General features: G+C 61.1%; 1 protein-coding gene across 2 annotated transcripts; it reads left to right on the top strand.

The window, feature by feature from the left end:
• The first annotated feature begins 3,866 nt into the window (after window positions 1–3,866).
• On the top strand, window positions 3,867–17,131 carry ANKRD13D (ankyrin repeat domain 13D). 2 transcript variants are annotated; one of them, XM_065402522.1, is made up of 16 exons: window positions 3,867–3,956; window positions 6,392–6,527; window positions 6,929–7,053; window positions 8,309–8,354; window positions 8,763–8,906; window positions 9,391–9,580; window positions 11,396–11,462; window positions 11,823–11,904; window positions 13,117–13,178; window positions 13,414–13,544; window positions 13,927–14,084; window positions 15,000–15,126; window positions 15,394–15,553; window positions 15,897–15,976; window positions 16,597–16,623; window positions 16,702–17,131. In XM_065402522.1, the coding sequence occupies exons 1-16, from the start codon at window positions 3,867–3,869 to the stop codon at window positions 16,886–16,888; spliced, it is 1,812 nt and encodes a 603-aa protein (XP_065258594.1). In that variant the 3' UTR covers window positions 16,889–17,131. The 2 variants fall into 2 exon arrangements, with proteins under 2 accessions (XP_065258594.1, XP_065258595.1); XM_065402523.1 differs by lacking the exon at window positions 16,597–16,623 and having other exon boundaries at window positions 3,882–3,956; window positions 15,000–15,165; window positions 15,403–15,553; window positions 16,681–17,131.
• The last annotated feature ends 1,504 nt before the right edge of the window (window positions 17,132–18,635 follow it).

Here is an 18,635-nt window from a genome sequence, read left to right as displayed (position 1 = left end):
CCTGTTCCCCCACATCTCCATGGTCTCCCAGCCCCGAACCGCATGCGAACCTGGCTGTGCTGCATGCGCCCCCCTCCCCCACCCCGTGTGTTGAGTTCTGCCCGTTCTGCCAATGGCTCTTTTTTTCCCCCCTTGGGGGGCGATTTTCTTGGGGGGGGGGGGTTGCCTCTCCCCCCTCGCAGTGTCTGTAAATATTGGTTTCTGGTCCGTCTCTTCTCGGGGTTATTAATTTTTTGGCCGATTTTTGAATGTGATTTTAACGAGTGGAGAGGAAAAAAAGATAACTGAGTTTTTATAATAAAAAAGTGAAAAAATGGGGCTCTGCCTGTGGCGGCTGGCCTGTGGGATGGGCTGGGATGGGGCAACTCAGAGCCGGGGACCCCACCCCTTCTGGCAGCCTCCTAGACAGGGGTCACTGGGGGTGGTACACAATGGGGGGCTCAGCTGGGAGATCCTGGGCCTTGGGGGGCAGGAAGGGTTGTGGAGGGCTCAGTTGGGGGATCCTGGGCCATGGGGTTGTATGTGGAGGGGGGTACATGCTAGGGGATCTAGTGCTTTCAAAGCTGAGCCGCAGCTCCCCCAGCCGTGCCCTCCAGCTCTGCCAATGCATCCCTTCCCCCTATCAGTTTCGGTTCCCCTCTGCTGGGCCTTGTGGTTGTATCAAAGCCACGCCCCCCCCCCAAGGCAGCTGTTTCTGGGCTACAGGAGCAACCCCCTGCCCACCTAATCTGGGCTCTGCTCCTGGTCTGAGAAAAGGGTCCTCGGGCCCAGCAAAGAGCCCCGTGTTTCTGCTGGGTAGGCTCAAAGCCAGTGGGTCCCAGGGGCAGCCCCTCTGTGCCCACCTCCCCCAGCATCCCAGAGCCAGCTCCACCCTGGTTTCCAAACCACCCAGTGGCTAATGAGCTGGCAGCAAACTGTTGCCATGGCCCATGCCTGGCTGGAATGGGAACTGCAGGGCTGTCTCTCTCCCTGTTCTCCCCATGCTCCAGGCCTGTGTTCTCTTCAGAAGCTGCTGGGCCTTTGTCCTGCCACCATTCCCTCCCCAGGGATTCGCTTCAAGGCAAACAATGGCTCCAAGATGCTGAATGGGGGAAGGAGGTTCCAGCTGAGAGGTGGATTTAACCAGCTGTAATAGAACAAGGCAACAGTCAGGCAGTGTTAGTCCCTGCTCAGGCAGCCGGCAGCACCTGCCCCAGAGCAAAGCAGACAGGCAGGGCTGGCTCTGAATGCTTGGGGGGGGAGGGGGGGAGGGGCGGCAGTGGAGGTGCTGTGCTGAAGGGAGCAGGGTGGGGACTCAGTAGAGGGCATTTTGTCCCCTTGCAGTCAGTACTGACCCCAATGTACCTGCAGGGTGCTGTGCTGTGGGGGTGGGGTCTTTCTCATGCCTAGCCAATCTGTGCCTTGTGCCCCTTGTGGTGGGTAAAGATCCCTGGCATGTTTGGGGAGAAGCAAGTTCATCATCCTGGCTTCCTGGCCAGCTTGACTGACTCCAGCCTACCTCCCTGCATTCCTTCGTTGGCATTCCCCGTGATTCACCATCACTGCCTTTCCTAACCTCTCATTATCCGTGCAGAAGGTAGTGCCCTGTACCCTGCGGGGGGGGGGGGGGGCACCTCCCCAGATCCAGACGCCCTCCTGCCAAACCAGCTCTGCCTGCAAACAGGAAGCACAGATGGCAGCAGTGCTTGCATCACAGCAGCCGACCCAGCCTCCCTGAGATCCTCCAAGCTGGCCTGAAGCAGCCAGGGTGCCCAGGGTAGCCAAGTCCTGGGACTGCAGCAAATGCAGGACCCCGAATGGGGAGATGCCTCAGCAACCCCCCAGGCTGAGGTGTTGTATGGGTGGGAAGCAAACAGAGCAAAAGGTGACCATTCCTGCTAGCCAGATTCTTGTGATGGGTGTTGCTCTGGTCTTTTAAACAGCCACTGTGGCACACCCCAGAGGTGACTGCATCTCATTGTTCGGTAATGCTTATATATATGGCTGCTGCATCCCACCCCAGAGGTGGCTGCATCTCAGTGCTTGATAATATTTACATCTGCTGCTGCTGCTGCATCTCAGCGTTGGGTATTATTTATATATATGGCTGCATCTTCGTGCCTGGTTTTAGTTATATATATAGCTACTGCATCCCACCCCAGAGATGGATGCATCACAGAGCCCGGTGTTACTTATATAGAGAGCTGCTGCATCCCACCCCAGTGGTCGCAGCATCTCAGTGCTGGTTGACACATATATGCTGCAGCTCCATCCCACCCCAGAGGCACCTGCATCTCAGCACCAGGTGAAGGATCCCAGTGTAAACAGCTGCTGTGCCATGCCCCAGAAGAAGCTGCATCTTAGTGCTGCTGGCTTAAGCAATTCCACCCTCATGCTATGTAGCTGGTTAAAGCACTTTTTGGTCGGCCAGGATGAACAGTGTTGCAAAAAGGGGATGAGCCAATTTGAGGCTGATTTCACTGGAAACTACATTCCACCTCTAGCCCCCTGCCCTCCCAAAATACCCTTTGGCCTAGGGGAAGATGCACTAGACTGGGATCCAGGAGCTCAAATCTTGCCTCTTCCACTAACCTGTGTTAACCATTTCCGTAACCCTAAGCAAGTCCCTGCCCCAGGGAGGCAGGTCTTAGCTCTCCCCCCGCCCGGGGTTCCTGTGAGTTTTCACAAGTGACCATGTAATTAGAGCCTGTAGCACAATGCACCCACGCAAAGGGGCAGCGGTAAGGCTGCAGGTATTTATTTGCATGGTAGTAGCACAGGAGCCCAGCAGTGGACCAGGATCCCTGTTGTGCTAGGTGCTGTACACACAGAACACAGTCCCTGCCTCAAAGAGCTGCCAGTCACAGGGTACAGTGTCACAGCCTGGGGAGGTGGTAGACCTATGCTAGCCCTAACCTAGCCGGGGCAGGGAAGAAAAGCCATGAGGATATGACGGCATGGGCTAGCTACCCCAATACCAGCCTGTTCGGGAAACTGACTGCAGGTGCCAAGAGTCCTGGCATGGCCAAGCCTACATGCATCTGAAGAAGTGGGTTTTTACCCATGAAAATTTATGCCCAAATCAATCTGTTAGTCTTTAAGCTGCTTGTTTTTGTGGATACAGACTAACACGGCTACCCCTCTGATAAGAGTTCTGGCATTGCTAATCCTGCCCACATGGCAATTCCACCTTCACTTTGGAGTGTAGACGCACACTGTGTGCTTCTACACTACAATAAGGCCCTATTATCACGGTCTTATCACGGGGGGCAGCAGAGCTCAGGTGACCTGGGGGGCAGGCAGGGCTAAAATGCCACAAGGGGGACAGTTAAGATGCAGGGGAGACAGGTGGCCCATAGAGGGAAGCAGTTAAAATGCAGGAAGTGGGCAGAGCTAAGGTAGCCTCAAGGGAAGGGAACAAGGCTCAGATGCCCCAAAGGAGGGCAGTTAAGATGCAGGAGGCTGGGCTAAAATGCCCCAAGGAGAGCAGTTAATCTGTGGCTGGGCATGGCTGAGATGCCCCAAGAGGAAGTAGTTAGGGTGCAGCGGGGCAGGGCTGCGATGCCCCAAGGGGAAGTAGTTAGGGTGCAGCGGGGCAGGGTTGAGACGCCCCCGAGGGGCAGTTAAGCTGGGGGGCAGGCGCGGAGTGGCGCCCCAGGCCGCTGCATGGCTCGGGCGGAGCTGCGGGGGCGCCCGGGCCCAGCGAGGCCGCCCGGGCCCAGCGAGGCCGCCCGGCGCGCTCCGCCCAGCGCCGCGCCGCGCCGCGCTCCGCCCCGCCCCGCCGCCCCCGGCCGCTGCAGCGATTCCGGGCCAGGCCCCGCGCCCGGAGCCGCCAGCGCCGCGCAGGGTAGCCGCAGCCTCGGCCGGGCCGGGGACATGGTGACGGGATGGCCCGGGCCGGAGACGCCTTCCCGCTGCACCTGCTGGCCTGGCACAACCGGCACCAGGCGCTGGAGAGCGAGCTGCGCATGGGGCAGGTGCGGGACCCGCCGGGATTTTTCCCACCTCGCCGGGCATCCCCGAAACCTCCCCCACCCCGCCGGGCTCCCGCGAGACCCTCCCTTGGACACCCCACCCCCCCCGCGCTTGCATCCCTGGCACCTTCCGGGATCCCAGCGGCACCCCGGACCCTCCTGGGGAACCCCTCACTCCGCTGGGCACCTGGACCCCCGGGATCTCCCCACCGGGCACCCCCAAAATCCCCCTTGCTCCACTAGCCCCCCGGGATACTCCCCACCCCATTGGGCACCTCTGGGACCCCCCCTCCCAGCTTTGCCTGGCACCCTCAGAACCCTCCCCGGGATTTACCCCACCCCGCTGGGCACTCTTGGGACTCTGGGACCCTTCGCCCCTCTGGGCACCTCTGGAACCCTTCAAGGCACCCCGGACCTTCCACCCTGCTGGGCACCCCGGGACCTCCCGGGACACCCCCCCCACACACACACACATTCTACTGGGCATTCCCAGGACCCCCCCACACACAGGCCATGGAAATCCCCTAAATTCCCAGAACCCCTCACCCCAGCACCCACTACCCTGCCAGGCATTCCTGGGCAACACACTGTGGGCACCTCCACCCTGCTGGGCGACTCCCTAATCCTCCAGCACCCCCCCCCAAACCCTGGGACCCCTTAACATTTTCCACCCCATTAGGCACCGGCCATCCCTTACCTCCTAGCATTCTCCACCCCAGGACCTCCACCCCACTAGGCACTCCCCACTCCACTGACCCCGTCCCACCAGACACCCTGCCAATCTGCTGGGTACCGGTCACCTGGCAACTCCTATACCCCCCGGGACTTCCCAGAATCCCCACTCCACTGGGCATCCCTACTCTGCTGCAGCCACCCCAGGACCCCCTGGGGAACCCCACCCATCAGGCACTTCTGGGACCTCCTCACACCACAAGGCACCCCTCAGGACCTCTTAGCCCACCAGGCACACTTAGGACTCTACACTGTGGGGACCCTCCTAACCTCCACCCTGGGACCCCCTAGGGCACCCCACCCCCATGGGTAGCCCCACCACAGGGACCCACTAACCCCTCCCAGGACTCCCACCCCACTGGGCACACCCCTCCCCTGGGACCTCCCCCACCCCATCAGGAATCCCCAGTGTAGGTACCCCATAACCCACCTGGGATATCCCACTCTGGCACTCCCCCACTGAGCATCCCCTCCTAACTCCTATTCCTACACCAGGTATCCCCCACTCCTGAACCTCAATCCAGCATCTCACTAACCCTGCATCACCACTCTCCAGGTGTCCCCTAACCCCACATCCCCCCACTGGGTACCACCTAAACCCTGGTACCCCCTAATTCCCATTCCTCTACTCCAGATCCCTATTCTCCATTACTCCACTCTGGTACCCCCACCCCGATACCCTCTCTTCTCACCCCTCTGAGTAGCCTCCATCCCTTCATCTGGTATCCCACACCAGGACCCCTATCCTCCATCCTTTCCACTCTGGTACCCTCACTAGGTACCCCCTAACCCCTTCCTTCTGGTACCCCCCAGTACCTGCACCAGGTACCCTCTTAATCCCACTCCTCCATCCAGTATCCCCTACCCCCAGCATCGCCCCACTATGTACCCTGACCCTGGTATCCCCATCCTCCATTCCTCCACCTGACACACCTACCCAGCATCCACCCCACCAGGTGCCCCCCACCCCAGGTCCCCCTGGTTCCTCTTTCCCTCCACCTGCCCCCCCCCCCCCGCCTCACCCCAGCATCACTGCAAATGGCACCAGGTGCTGGAGAGCAAGCTGCACCCGGGCAGCCCCCAGCCCTTATTTCCCAATCAGCTCCCCCCTGCCCCGATCCCTCTCACCAGGTCCCCACATTCCCCAGCCGGTACCAGGCACTGGAGTGTGATCTGCTTACAGGGCAGGTGTGGGATCGACCCCATTCCATAGCCCTCCCAGCCCCTTATCTCTCCTCCCCAACCAGCACTAGGCTCTGGAGAGTGATCTCAGGGCATAAACCCACATCCCCTGCCCTCAGCGCCCCCCATGATCCCATATCTGCCCGCAGCCCACTACAACCACAGTCAGGAGCTTGACAACAAGTTGAGAGGGGCCATAGGGGAAGTGGGCAGGACAAGGCACCCCCACGTCCCCTCGCTGCCATGGGAGGGGCACCTTTGCATGAGTGAGGCTGAGGAGCTGGGCAGGAGAGTCCCCTTGGGGGGGAAGGGGGCAGGCAGAATGGGACCCAGGAGTCCGGGATGGTAGTGCGGGATGTTCACCCATAGAGGCCCAACAGCTTCCAGCCCCGGCAGAGAGGCCAGAGCCCAGGATGGGGAATGGGACCCAGGCCTCCAGGACGGCAGTGGTACAGCTGGGGCCCTAGTTTAGCCCACTGGGGCATGGGGGATGTACAGCTGTTAACCCCGCAGTTCCCATTCAGCACGATATCGAGTTGATCGACCCACGGGGCCGCACGCCTCTGGAGCTGGCTGTGTCACTGGGCAACCTCGAGTCGGCCCGGGTGCTGCTGCGACACAACGCCAACGTGGGCAGGGAGAATGCCAATGGCTGGACAGGTACTGGCGGGGGGAGCACACGGAGCTGGGGGAGGGCAGGACTGGGGGGCAGTTATGGGGAGTTGGGCAGCTCTGGTGCCAGCCCCTCTGATGCACAGCTCCTGCCCTATGGCACGGAATTTCTCCCCCACTAGTTCCTGGAGGTCTCAGCCTCCCCTCTGCCATGCTCCAGGGGGCTGGTGCCCATGGACCCAGGATTCACACCTGGACTTCGCCATTAGAGGGTCCTGTATCGTGCCATTGGATACCTGGCTTTGCATGCCCAGGGCAACGGGTTGGTGCTGGCCTTGCCCGGGGTGTGTGCAGGGGAGGGAGCTGGCTTGGGTGCCAGTGTGCAGCAGGGACAGGCAGTGCCCTATGCCTGATGGCTCCGTGTTGCTCCCTCTCTGCCCCTCCCCCAGTCCTGCAGGAGGCCGTCAGCACTGGGGACCCTGAGATGGTGCAGCTGGTGCTCCAATACCGCGACTACCAGCGTGCCACCAACCGCCTGGCTGGCATCCCCGAGCTGCTCAACAAACTGCGCAAGGTCAGTGTGTGCGTGTGCCCCCAGCCAGCCTTGCTGTCAGGTACAGACCCCCCCCCACCGCCTGGATCCCAGCCCCCTGGCACTCCCACCCTGGGATACAGATTCACCCCCACCCTGGGGTACAGACCTCCCAGGACCCCAGCCCCCTGGCACCCCCGCCCTGGGGTACAGACACTCCCTGCCAGGACCCCAGCCCCCTGGCACCCCCGCCCTGGGGTACAGACCCCCTGGGACCTCAGCCCCCCGCGCCAGCCTTGCCCTGGGATACAGACACCTGCCCCCGGGACTCCAGCCCCCTGCCAGCCTTGCTCTGGGGTACAGATACCCCACCCCAGGACCCCAGAACCCTGGCACCCCCACCCTGGGGTACAGACCCTCTGGGACCTTAGCCCCCTGCCAGCCTTGCCCTAGGTTACAGACCCCCCCCAGGGACCCCAACTCCCCTGGCACCCCCCCCAGAACCCCAGCCCCCTGGCACCCCCACCCTGGGGTACAAACACACACCCCTGGGACCCCAGTCCCCTGGCACCCTTGCCCTTGGGGCACAGATCCCCCCCCCAAGGACCCCAGTCCCCTGGCATCCTTGCCCTGGGGCATAGACCCCCCCCCAGGACCCCAGTCCCCTGGCATCCTTGCCCTGGAGTACAGACACCCCCCTGGGGCCCCAGCCCTCTGGCATTCCCACCCTGGGCTACAGACACCCCCCTGGGGCCCCCACCCTGAGGTGCAGATGACCCCCCCACCGGGACCCCAGCCCTCTGGCACCTCCGCCCTGCTGGCCCCTAGGTGCCCCCTGAGAGCTAAGCCCTGGGTGCCCGCAGTGCGATGGATCCTCCTGCTGCCACTCTGGGGATCCATTGTGGATGCATCTGGGATCCCCCAGGATCTCGGACATGAGCACACCTAGGATCTCACCCAGCCCTGGGGATTCCCAGCTTGAGATTTGTCCCCCAGGATCTCTCACTTCCCCCGGGATCCTGTTCTTACCCCCCACCTCCAATCAGGGCAGGGATCTCCCCTCCTCCCCAGGTCCGGATCTCTCTTCCCCTGCCCCTCCTGGATCTGATCACTGCAGGGAATCCCACCCACCCTTCTGATCTCCCCCCCCCCCCCCATCCCTCCAGGGAATCCCCCATGATCTCCCAGACCCCAATCTCTGCAGGGATTCCCCCCGCCCCGCAGACCCTGATCTCCCCCACCCCGATCTCTGCCGGGAATGCCTGATCTCATCGCTTTGCTGTCTCCTCTCTTCCAGGCCCCTGATTTCTACGTGGAGATGAAGTGGGAATTCACCAGCTGGGGTGAGTCCGTCCCTGGGTGCTCCTGAAGGGGGGTTTTCAGGAGGATACCCCCAATCTCCTTCCCCAGTGCCAGAGACCAGGGATATGCGGCTATATGGAGGGGAGAGACTAGAGACACATGGTTGTTGTCCCCACCCCGCCCCTACCCTGCCCCTGATCTGCCAGCAGTTGGTGCCTCCCTTTCTCGGAGTTGGGCCCTGGGGTGGGGGTTCGGGGGGAATGCGAGCGCTGCCTGGCGGTGTTAAGCCCAGCACCATAATGGAGCCCCTGGTGGCTGGGAGGAGGAACTGCAGACATCTGGACACACCCTCCCCAGCGGGGTGCAGGGCTGGGCTGACAGCGTGCAGGTGGGGCAGCTGCCCACACTGCCATGCCCTCCTCCGCTCACTCTCTGTCCCTCCCCCACAGTGCCCCTGGTCTCCAAGGTGTGCCCGAGTGATGTGTACCGGGTGTGGAAGCGCGGCGAGAGCCTGCGGGTCGACACCACCCTGCTGGGCTTCGAGCACATGACCTGGCAGCGTGGGCGGCGCAGCTATATCTTCAAGGGGGAAGGTCAGAGATGCCCCCAGCCTCTCCGGGCCCCACCCCATTCCTGTGCCCCCGGGGGAATTGGGGTCTCCTCCCCCCATGGTGTTCCTCCCCTGTTCTCCCGTGGGAATTTGCTCCTGCCCTATGCCCCCAGGGGAATTGGGCTCTATTTCCCCTCGATGCCCTGTGCAGGATGCACCTCCCCGATCTGGCTGAGTAGTAGACGTGGGCCCCTTTCCACTCCCCGACATGAGGGGCTCCCAGAGATGGGGCTGAGACCCCAGCTGGCCCAGCCCTCGGGAGGGGAATGGGGTCACTGCCAATGGGAGTTGGCGCTCCATTGGGATATGGCTGCTGTAAAGGGCCAGGGAAGCAGTCCGCCTGCACCTAGAGTCTCACGGGATCCTGGAGGGAGGCTGAGGTGACATCACCACGGCGCCTCCAGCCTGGCCACAGGTGGGGTGGGGTGGGGCTGTGGCACTGATGTGTCCCCTCTCCCCCTGGCCAGAGGAGGGTGCTGTGGTGATGGAGGTGGATCACGACAAGCAGGTGGTCTACACGGAGACGCTGTCGCTTGCCCTGCACGAGCCGGAGCTGATGCTGGCTGCCATGCAGCCCACCGAGGAGCATGTGGCCAGCCGGCTGACCTCGCCCGTTGTCTCCACCCACCTCGACACCAAGAACATCGCCTTCGAGCGGTGAGCTGTTGGGGGGGGGGCACGCGTGGGGGGCATTCATGCAGGCTGACCACATGGGGGCAGGCCTCTGAGAGGGGAGCAGGTGTGGGAGGCAGGGTGCACGAGGACAGCCATGAGGGAGGCAGGAGAGTACGTGACTGGGGAGGGAGGGCAGGGAAGGAGGAGCATGCGAGGAGCGCACAAGTGGCGGGTGAGGTGGCTGTGCACGAGATGCCCTTGTGCTAGAGGCAGTGGACAGTGGGGAGAGGGGATGGGCACGACTGACATTTGTGTGGTCGCAAATGGTGAGCGGTGTGGGGGATCCATGTGTGTGATGGGCCCTTGTACAACCATGTGCACTAGTGAGCATGGGGTGGGGGGGTGGTCTGCGTGTGCGACGGGCCCTTAAACGACCATGCGTACTAGTGAGATAAGCGGAGGATCCTCATACAACTGCACGTGCTAGTGAGAGGGACAGAGGAATCCGCGTGTGCAAGAGGGATTCATGTGACCACATATGCTAGTGAGTGCGGTGGGTGATCTGCGTGTGTGATGGGCACAACCATGTCCACTAGTGAGTGGGGTGGGCCAGGAGTCTGCATGTGCGATGGGCCCTCGTATGGCTGCGTGTCTTAATGAGGGGGCAGGGGGTTCGTATATATAATAGTCCTTCATATGATTGTGTGTGTGCTAGTGAGCGGGCCAGGGGATCTGCGTGTGTGATGGACACAATTGTGTGTGCTAGTGAGTGGGGCGAGGGGGTCTTCATGTACAACGGCCCCTAGTACGACCGTGTGTGCTAGTGAGAGGGGCAGGGGGTCCACATGTGCTACGGGACTTCATATAACCACATGTGCTAGTGAGCGGGGTGGGTGATCTGCGTGTGTGACGGGCACAACCGTGTGCGCTAGTGAGTGGGGTGGGGCAGGGGTCCACATGTGTGATGGGCTCTCGTACGACCGTGTGTTCTAGTGAATGGGGCAGGGGGGTCCGCATGTGCGACTGGCCCTCGTATGCAATGGGCCCTCATATGGCTGCATGTGCGAATGAGAGGGGTAGGGGGTCCGTATATGCAACAGGCCTTCATGTGACCGCATGTGTTAGTGAGTGGGGCGGGGGATCTGTGTGTGTGACAGGCACAACTGTGTGTGTTAGTGAGTGGGTCCGTGGGTCCTCGTATGGCTGCGTGTCTTAATGAGTGGGCAGGGGATCCGTATAGGCATTAAGTCTTCATATGATTGTGTGTGTACTAGTGAGCGGGGCAGGGGATCTGCGTGTGTGACAGAACACACTTGTGTGTGCTAGTGAGTGGGGCGGGGGGTCTGCATGTGTGATGGGCCCTCGTGTACTAGTGAGCAGGGTGGGGGGGAGGCGCAAGTGACAGGCCTTTGTACAACCGCTCATGCTAGTGAGCAGGATTGGGGGGTGACCAGGCCTTTCCTTGGGCATCTTGTCCTTCAGCACCATGCCCGCCTTTGGGGTTGATGATCAGAGCTAGGGCTGGGGGGTGCGCGTGCCTGTAGAGTGACCAGATGTCCCGATTTTGGGGTCTTTTCCTTATATAGGCTCCTATTACCCACCACCCCTGTCCCGATTTTTCACACTTGCTGTCTGGTCACCCTACGTGCCTGCAGCTTTTGTGCAACAGCTCTACTCACAGCTGGGCACTGAAAGGAGGCTCCAGGGAGGAACAGAGCCGGGCTTGAGCAGCTCTTGACTGGAGGGAGCCTGGGGGAGCCGCAGCCAGGCATTGGGGCATATGGGGGAGGGGAGGGGTCTGTCTAGGGCGGAAGTGGGGGAACGCAGCATCTGACCCGGCCATTCCCGTCTTGGCAGGAACAAGTCTGGGATCTGGGGCTGGCGCTCGGAGAAGATGGAAGTGATCAGTGGCTATGAAGCCAAGGTAATGCCCTGTTCCCCACCCTGGGGGTGCAGGGGATGGGAACCTTAACTGGGAGGGGAAGACTGGGACAGGATGGGACCCAGACCTCTGGGATGGCAGTGTGAAGTTCTTGCCTGTAGGGGCCTCACAGTTTCCCGAGGGAGGAAAGATCAGGACGGGGAATGGGACCCAGGCATCTAGGAGCAGGAGGAGGTGCTCACCTCTACGGGCCTCATACGACCGCATGTACTAGAGACACCAAGCCAGCAAATGGGACCCAGGTGTCCGGAATGGCAGCACAAGGTGCTCACCCCTTGGGGGTGCAGCTCATGTGGGGGAGGGGGGGCTGGGAAAGCTGATTCACATCCCATGTCCTGGCAGGTTTACAGCGCCAGCAACGTGGAGCTCATCACTAAAACAAGAACCGAGCACCTATCGGACCAGGACAAGTCCCGCACCAAAGGTAACACGCTGGCCCTAGCCAACCAATCAGAACATCTAGTCTGCAATGGCCCACCCCTTCCCCTCTGACACACCCACCCTGGATATCCAATCACAGTGCCAGCCCCACACATATGCACAGCATAGGGTTGCCAACTTGGTAATATTCAAAAACGACACTCCTGCAGGAGTGTCGGAACCTCCCCTGCCCCATCTCTTCCCCTGAGGCCCCGCCCCCACGCACTCCTTTCCCCCCCCCTTCATCCCTGTTGCTTGCTGCTTTTCCCTCCCCACCCTCCGGCCCGGTCAGAAGGGACTTGCCTGCGGAGCCAGGGCTAGGAACAACAGCTGCCTGATGAAGGCAGGAGGCGGCCTGGCTGAGTAGGGACTGGAGCAGGTGATGACCTAGCGCCTCCCGACCTCCCACATCCGAAGTAACCGGACATTGGGCGTCCGCTCAGTAGATCTGACTGGACACTGTCAGGTCCCCTCTTCAATCGGACTTTCCAGTCGAAAACCGGACACTTTGCCACCCTAGTACAGCACCCCTTCCCCTGCGACTGTCCATCCTGGCCCCAGGCCTGGCCCCAGCCCTCTGTTCAGACTGCCCCCTCCCCCTCTGATATACCCACTCTGGACATTCAGTCACAGCACCCCAACCCTCCCCCTCTGACATGCCCACCCACAGTGCCCCCGTACTTCCCCTTGTAACAGACCCGCCGCAGCTTTCCAATCACAGCACCTGCCTACAAGGGCCTGGCCCCACCCCCTGGCCCTTCAGTCACAGCACCGTACCCATCCCTCCCCTCCAGTCACAACCCCTTTGACAACAGCCCGCCTCTCCACCTGTCCATCATGTCTCAAGCCCCGCCTCCTGAGCACTCGTTTAAGCTGCCCACTGATGCTGAGTGTTCTGTATCCACACCAACATCAGACCTGATGGGGGGAACTGGCCCTACCAGAGTAGCCTCCCCCAGGGCACAGAATGAGCGTGGTAGCTGTTTCCTCGGGGAGGGGGGAGGTGGTGGTGGTGGGGATTCATACACTCCAGGTATCAGAGGGGTAGCCGTGTTAGTCTGAATCTGTAAAAAGCAACAGAGGGTCCTGTGGCACCTTTAAGACTAACAGAAATATTGGGAGCATAAGCTTTCGTGGGTAAGAACCTCACTTCTTCAGATGCAATACACTCCAGGGGAGCTTTGAGTCTAACCTACTCTCCCCCCTCCCCCCGTAGGCTCCAAGACACCCTTCCAGTCCTTCCTGGGGATCGCCCAGCAGCATGCCTCCCACAACGGGGTGAGTGGCGGGCCCCCTCCTGCTCTGGGGACTCGAGACGCACACCTGGTGTGGTGGGGGTCAGGGCAGAAGCGTCAAGTTCCCAGCCATGATGGTAGAATCTGGGGATGGGGCTGTTTGAGGGTGAGGGGTGGGGGGAATACAGCAAGCGAGGGGGAATTTGGCACAAGGGGCACAGCCAGAGAGCATGTGAATGAGGGATCTGACTCCCGTTCCCCATGCCTGCCCCCTCCAGGCCCCCGTGCTGCAGTCCGCCACTCTCACCAACCCCACGGCCATCACCCCCGAGGAGTACTTCGACCCCAGCTTCAACCTGGAGGCCCGCAACATTGGCCGCCCTATTGAGATGTCCAACAAGGTGCAGAGGTGAGGTGGGGGTGGGGGTCTGGGATGGCAGCAGAGGGGGAGAATGTGCTAGAGGAGCATGAAGAGTCGCTCTGCACTTTCAGCCAGTGATACTGCATGGTGTGGAAAATCCACCCTAATTCTAGCTCCCCTCTGCCAGAGAATGGCACCCAGGTGTCTGGGATGGCAGGGCAGTGTGTTCACCCCTAGAAGTTCCTGCAGCTCCCAGCCCCCAGAGTGAGGGAGAGACCAGGACAGGGAATGGGACCCAGGCATCCGGGACAGCAGTGTAGATTGCTCACCCCTAACGGGCGCCAGGCCTGGTCCCTTGCTTTGCATAGCCAGTGCCGTGCAGGAAGAGGGGCTGGGGCAGCTGGCTGTGATGCTCTCCCGGCCGTGACAGGTTCAAGGCCACGCTGTGGCTGTGCGAGGATCACCCCCTGTCGCTGGTGGAGCAGGTGACGCCCATCATCGACCTCATGGCCATCAGCAACGCCCACTTCGCCAAGCTGCGTGATTTCATCACCCTCAAGCTGCCGCCCGGCTTCCCCGTCAAAATTGGTGAGTGGGGCAGATCTGAGGGGGGGTGGCCTGGCTGGATTTGGAGTGTGATAGAGGTGGGCAGGGGACGGGTGGAGGGGAAGGAATGGCTGGGATCTGGGGAGTCTGAGGGGCACAGAGGTGGCTGGAGATGTGGTGGGAATTGCGGGGTTGGGGGAAATGAGGGCCAATTGTGGGGGTATGAGGGTTGGCAGGAGTCCCCCAGAGTGGGGGGAGTTGGATTGGGGGCAGGGGAGTCGGGAGGTGTGGCAAGGATCATGGAGAAGGGTGGCTGGGATGATGGGCAAGGAGTGGCAAGGATCATGACAGGAAGGGGTGGCTGGGGGCTGTGGGGAGCTGGGCTGGGATGGCAGAGGGCTGGAGAGGATGGGGAAGCTGGCAGGAGGGGTGGTTATGGGGCAGGGGAGGGGCAGCAGGGATCATGAGGGGGAGGGGGGCTGGGGGCCAGGAAGGATGGGGGAGCTGGGGAGTGGGGTCTGAGGGGCAGAGGAGGTGTGGCTGGGATCATGATGGGGAGAGGTGGCTGGGGGTTGTGAGGAGCTGGGCCAGGGTGGCTGGGGGACCTGGGGAGGGGTGGCAGGGATCATGAGGGGGAGTAGAGGCTGGGGGCCAGGGAAGATGGGGGAACTGGGGAGAGGGGTCTGAGGGGCGGGGGAGGTGCGGCAGGGATCATGAGGGGGAGGGGTGGCTGTGGGGAGCTGGGCCGGAGTGGCTGGGGGCCGGGCAGGATGGGGGAGCTGGGGCGGTGTGGCAGGGATCATGAGGGGGAGGGGTGGCTGGGGGCCGTGGGGAGCTGGGCTGGGGTGGCTGATGGGTGAGGGGCATGCCTGGGGGCTGTACCATCTGTTGCTCCCAGTGTCTCACGCTCTCATGTTCACACACACACACACACACACACACACACACACACACCAGAGATCCCCCTCTTCCATGTGCTCAATGCACGAATCACCTTCAGCAACCTGTGTGGGTGTGATGAGTCGCTGAGCTCCGTGCGAGTCTGCGGCCCTGCCCCCAGCTCCTCCCCAGGGGATGCCAGAGAGCCAGCTGCAGGGGCAGAGGCGCCCCCCAACCCCAAAGGTAGGGGAGCCTGCAAGGGGGGGGGCTGGGCACACCAGGCATCCCACTGCAAACCCCACAGTGACCCCTATTGACCCCAGTCTCCATGGGGTCGAGGGCCAAGGCAGTGTGTGTGGGGGGTGGGTGTCTCTCTGGGCGGGGCAGACTCCTACAGGTGGAGCAGTGTGTCTGTGATCCCAGTGGGGTATGGGCCCCCCCACACTCACCCCATCCCCCTCTCCCCAGTGTTCCCGTTCCCCTGCGAGGTGGACCCGGTGGTGTTCGAGGTGCCCCAGGGCTACACTATGCTGGGTGCTGGCCGCAATGAGCCCATGCGGGACGAGGATGACGACCTGCTGCAGTTTGCCATCCAGCAGAGCCTGCTCGATGCTGGCACCGAGACCGACCAGGTGAGATCTGGGCAGGGCCTTTCTCCTCTCAGGGCACCAGCTCCGATCTGGCCCCAGGGTGGGGGGGACTGGCAGGCTCAGGGGGGCAGGGAATGGGACATGGGGCCTTTCCCCTGTCGGGGCACCGGCTCCAATCCGGCCCCAGGGTGCAGGGACTAGTGGGTTCAGAGGGGCAGGGTATGGGACATGGGGCCTTCCCCCTCTAGGGCATGCCAGCTCCCTACTTTCCTGTCCGGTTGATATGGGGAGCTGTCTGGCTGGTTCAGGGGTGTGGGATTTGGGGTCTGTGATTCAGTAAGGGAGGGGAATATTCCCATGTTCTGATTGGTGCCCTGGATTGCAGGTCACTATCTGGGAGGCGCTAACCAACACACGTCCAGGCTCCAACCCCCCTTCCTATGACGAAGAGTTGCAGCTGGAGCGGTGAGTGCTGGGGTGGGATGAGCTTCGTGACAGGACCTCCATGGGCAGCAGGCCCCTCCCTTCCTTCCCTGGCCTCCCACATAGCCATTCTCTGGGCTGGCAGGGTGAGGCAGGGGCTGGTCAGTGGGAACGGGGCTGTGGGGTGGTGAGAGGCAGGTGGTGGGGGTGGGGCTGTGAGAGGCAGGTGCTGGTTGGTGGGGGGCAGGGCCATGAGGGAGGGATGTTGGTGGAGGGCAGGGCTGTGTGGGAGGGGCTCGTTGGTGGGGGGACATGGCTGTGTGGGAGGGGCTGGTGGGTGGGAGCGGGGCTGTGAAAGAGGGGCTGGTGGGTGGGGGCAGGGCTGAGAGAGGCAGGTGCTGGTCGGTGAGGGGATGGAACAGTGAGAGGCAGGTGCTGGTCGGTGAGGGGTGTGGCTGTGGAGAAGGGGTGGGGCTGTGAGGGAGGGGCTGGTTAGTGGGGATGGCTGTGCGGGAGGGGCTGGTTGGTGGAGGCAGGGCTGTGAGACAGGTGCTGATTGGTGGGGGTGGGGCTGTGAAGCAGGGGCACAGCTGTGAGGGAGAGGCTGGTTTTGGGGGGCGGGACTGTGAGGGCAGTTGCTGACACGCGTCTCTCTCCCACAGCGCCATCCAGGAGAGCATGTTCCTGCAGTCGGGGCAAGGCCTGGCTGCGACTGAGTCTGGTGGCGGAGGCAACGGCGACCACAGCATCGTCCCTCCTGATGACAGCCCGGCCCCCAGCACCAATGGCTCCTCCTCCTCGGCCCTGCCTCCCCCGGCCTACCCCAGCTTCGACGAGCAGCTGCGCCTGGCCATGGAGCTGTCGTCGCGGGAGCAGGAGGAGCAGGAGCGCCGGCAGCGTGAGGAGGATGAGGAGCTGCAGCGCATCCTCCAGCTCTCCCTGACGGAGAAGTAATGCCCAGCCTACCAGCAGGGGGCCCTGAACCCAGCCTCCCCCAAGACTCCCAGGGGCTCCCCAGTGCCCTGGCTTTGCTGTTGTATTTTTAACCTTGAGGGGGGATACCCGTCCCATTCCCCACCCCCTGTCTTGCAGGGGGCAGGACTGGACTTGTCGAGACACCCTCTGCCTTTCCCAGGGCTCTCAGTCCCGCTGCCTCTTGGGTCTTATTTAATTTAACTCCTTTTTTTTTTTTTTTTTTTTTTTTTTTTTTTATGGTTATTCTATTCCCCCTGCCTGGTGGAGGAAAGTTTTGTATGGCTAGCAGGAAATAGAAGAATGAGGGAACGGAGGAGAGGAGCAGCAACAGAGTGGCAGAGGCTAAGGAGAACCCTCTGCTGTAGAGAAAGCAGTTTCCAACTGGACTCTTAATTCATGTTGGTGGAGGTAGTGAGATTCTGAAACTGGGCATAAAATATATAATACACAAACACACATGCTGACTGTGTCCTGTCAGCCCACGTGGGCAATAGGGGTGAGGGCAATGAAGGGGGTGGGGCTAGAGGTGATGGGGCAGGGCCAGAAACCTGATGACTAGGGTGGGGATGCTACATTGGTGGGAGCGGTGGGATGTGGCACTCAAATAGAAGCAGGGCCAATAATTTTCAGTCCTGTGTTTCGCATCCCGAACCCCCTGTGCGTAGCTGCCATGTCCTCTCCTGCCTGTTTAATTTATTTTATTTATATCTCTGCAGCTCTAGAATGGGGAGGGTGAAAGGTGGGTTTTGGTTTTTTAACTCAACTCCAAAGGTTGGAAAGGGATCAGCTGCGTGGAGCAGCTCCTCCTGGCACCCGCAGGGGCCAGGTACGGGCCTCTGTGCAGCAGGAACCATGAAATAAAAAGGAGAAACCAACCAACCCCCTGGCTCTCTGGCTCCCTTCATTCTGCATGTCACACTCTTTGGCCTGGGCCTTTACTGGTGCATCAGCTGCCTGAGGGAGGGAATGGAGCCAGTATCCTACTCGGAGCATCCCCTCTGCTCTGGGGTCCCTCTCTGGCCAGCTTCCCCCAATGCAGACAGGGTCCCCAAGGGGGCACCGTGTCCTACTGATACTGGGAGGTCTTTCTGCTTATCTGGGGGCTTGGTTGCATCTTGCATCTTTACAGGACAGAAACACCTGGGTGTGCCAGGCCTGGCTATGTGCCCACTGCTGCTCTGGGTGGGTTCTCGTGGTTTCTAAGATGGAGCACAGTGAGTGCTGCTAGAGGGCTCACATGCTATTTAAAGGGATACCACTCTATTCCTGTCCACTACAGACTTGGACATGCTCAACAGCCAAGCAAGACCCAGTTATGCCTGTGCCCAGTGGGCAAGGGGGCCATGCCTGAGAGACTAGAGCAGAGAAGGGGCCAAGTGGCTGCACTGCCTTTCATTAGCTCCATGAATCCCTGAGCTGCAATCCCCATGTCCACCCCCTAGCTTACCCCCTTCTTGCCACTCCCCTCCCATTAGCAATGTCTTAAAAAGAAGAATTTATGCTCTAATTTGGGTTCTCATCAGTTGGAAAGAACAGAGGAGAAAGACATGCCCGTACGAGATGATCACAGGATGACAATGAGCCACCAATGTGATATGGCTGTGCAAAAGGCAATTGGAATCCAAGGATGTGTCAGGTGAGGTATTTCCTGTACAGGTAGGGAAGGGTTCGTGCTGTTGTACAAGGCACTGGTGAGACCTCATCTGGAATTCTGTGCGCAGTTCTG

Source organism: Emys orbicularis, chromosome 4, assembly GCF_028017835.1.
Source record: "Emys orbicularis isolate rEmyOrb1 chromosome 4, rEmyOrb1.hap1, whole genome shotgun sequence".
In the NCBI taxonomy this organism is placed as follows: domain Eukaryota; kingdom Metazoa; phylum Chordata; order Testudines; family Emydidae; genus Emys; species Emys orbicularis.
This window is presented reverse-complemented; position numbering and strand designations above follow the sequence as displayed.

Bases quoted from the DNA above. Each gene is read 5' to 3' on its own strand.
- ANKRD13D (XM_065402522.1), top strand. From the start codon at position 3,867: ATGGCCCGGGCCGGAGACGCCTTCCCGCTGCACCTGCTGGCCTGGCAC. The intron at 13,179-13,413 runs GTGAGTGGCGGG...TGCCCCCTCCAG, and splicing joins AGCATGCCTCCCACAACGGG to GCCCCCGTGCTGCAGTCCGC. The intron at 15,554-15,896 runs GTGAGATCTGGG...CCTGGATTGCAG, and splicing joins CTGGCACCGAGACCGACCAG to GTCACTATCTGGGAGGCGCT.